Below are 1,773 nucleotides of genomic sequence, written 5' to 3'. Positions count from 1 at the left end.
TTGAGCCACAGGCGCTGAGCCAAGTCTTCTTTTTTTAAAAAAACAGTTTTCGAGAGAGGGTGGCACCTGTGGCTCAAAGGAGTAGGGCGCCAGCCCCATATGCTGGAGGTGGCGGGTTCAAACCCAGTGCTGGCCAAAAACTGCAAAAAAATAAAAATAAAAAAAGTTTTTGAGGCAGATAGACTCTCACTCTGTTACCCTGGGTAGAGTGCCGTGGTATCATCATAGTTCACAGCAAACTCCTGGACTCAAGCAATCCTCTTGCCTTAGCCTCCTGAGTAGCTGGGATTACAGACAACCACTATAGCACCTGGCCAATTTTTCTTTTTTTAATTGTTGGGGATTCATCGAGGGTACAAAGAACCAGGTTACAGTGCATTTATTAGGTAAAGTCCCTCTTATAATTGTGTCCTGCCCCAAAAGGTGTGTTATACACTGTGACCCTCCACCCCCCTGGCCAGTCTTTCTACTTTTAGTACAGACAGGGTTTTGCCCTTGCTCATTCTGGTCTCAAATTCCTGAACTTAGGCAATCCACCCACCTTGGCTTCCCAGAGTGCTAGCATTATAGGCATGAGCCACTGCACCCAGCCCAGAGTTCTTTTTTTGAGACAGAGTCTCACTGTGTTACCCTCAGTAGAGTGCCTTTGCATCACAGCTCAGAGCAACCCTCCAACTCTTGGACTTAAGCAATTCTCTTGCCTCAACCTCCCGAATAGCTGGGACTACAGGTGCCTGCTGTAACACCTGGCTATTTTTTGTTGCAGTTGTCATTGTTGTTTAGCAGGCCCAGACCAGATTTAGACCCTCCACCCTTGGTATATGTGGCTAGCGCTGTAACCACTGGGCTACGGGCACTGAGCCCAGAGTTCTCTTATATGTGTTTTATATAATACTGTTCAGAGCTTTTAGCTGTGAATAGTGGGAGAAATGGGGAGAGGTACATTACTTCATCTTGTCCCAGAACCAGAAGTGCAGCCTTTTTTGGTGAAAGATCACTCTGGTTGTTGTGTGCAGAAATGACTATCAAGGGTCACAGCAACAAAAACCTGCAGGTTTTAAGAAACCTGGAGGGAAAGCCCTGCCCCCTGGCCCCAGAGTCCCCACCTGTTTGGTCTCATAGCCTCTGGTCAGCACGTTAGAGCCACTCCCAGCAGTGTGGCAGGAAGCAGACCTGCACTTGTCATGCTCCTCTGGCTCTGGGGAAGGGCCAGTGTCAGGGTGGCTGCCCACATTGAGCACTTGAAGCTCAGGGGGAGCAGGGATTTTCTTAAGCATGGCTCACTGTCACACCCTGTTTCCTTTCTGTTACAGGAGCAAATCCAGCCACAGACCTGAGAGGAGCAGGCTTCCTTGCCCTCCTGCATCTGCTCTACCTGGTGATGGACTCAAAGACCTTGATGATGGCACAGGAGATTTTACGCTTGTCTCGCCACCATATCCAGGTGGGGCTTTGGTGAGAAACAGAGAGGTCTGGGGAGTTAGGACCTGTGCCACCAGGAGGGCCACACAGATAAATCTCTCTCGTGATAAGGGCTCTTAGGATAGTTGAAGCAAACCAGGGATTGGCTGGCTGGTCAGTCTGGCCTGTGTTAGAGTCTGAGCTGCACCACTCCTGAGTTGTGTGTCTCAAGCAAGTTCCTTAACATCTCAGAGCCTTGGGTTTTTTTGTTTTTTTTTTTTTTGAGACGGAGCCTCAAGCTATCCCCCTGGGTAGAGTGCCATGGCCTCACGCTCACAGCAACCTCCAACTCCTGGGCTCAAGCGAGTCTCC

At 49.6% G+C, this 1,773-nt stretch overlaps 1 protein-coding gene across 2 annotated transcripts in view; it reads left to right on the top strand.

Moving 5' to 3' along the window:
* ELMOD3 (ELMO domain containing 3) overlaps positions 1-1,773 on the top strand; it is a 36,574-nt gene that overhangs the window by 18,551 nt on the left and 16,250 nt on the right. For both annotated transcript variants that reach the window (XM_023518772.1, XM_003799214.3), the window contains exon 9: positions 1,314-1,444. In XM_023518772.1, the coding sequence (XP_023374540.1) occupies positions 1,314-1,444 (131 nt within the window). The remainder of the gene's footprint in view (positions 1-1,313; positions 1,445-1,773) is intronic.

This window comes from Otolemur garnettii, unplaced genomic scaffold, assembly GCF_000181295.1.
Source record: "Otolemur garnettii isolate 467f Iridium unplaced genomic scaffold, OtoGar3 scaffold00147, whole genome shotgun sequence".
In the NCBI taxonomy this organism is placed as follows: domain Eukaryota; kingdom Metazoa; phylum Chordata; class Mammalia; order Primates; family Galagidae; genus Otolemur; species Otolemur garnettii.
This window is presented reverse-complemented; position numbering and strand designations above follow the sequence as displayed.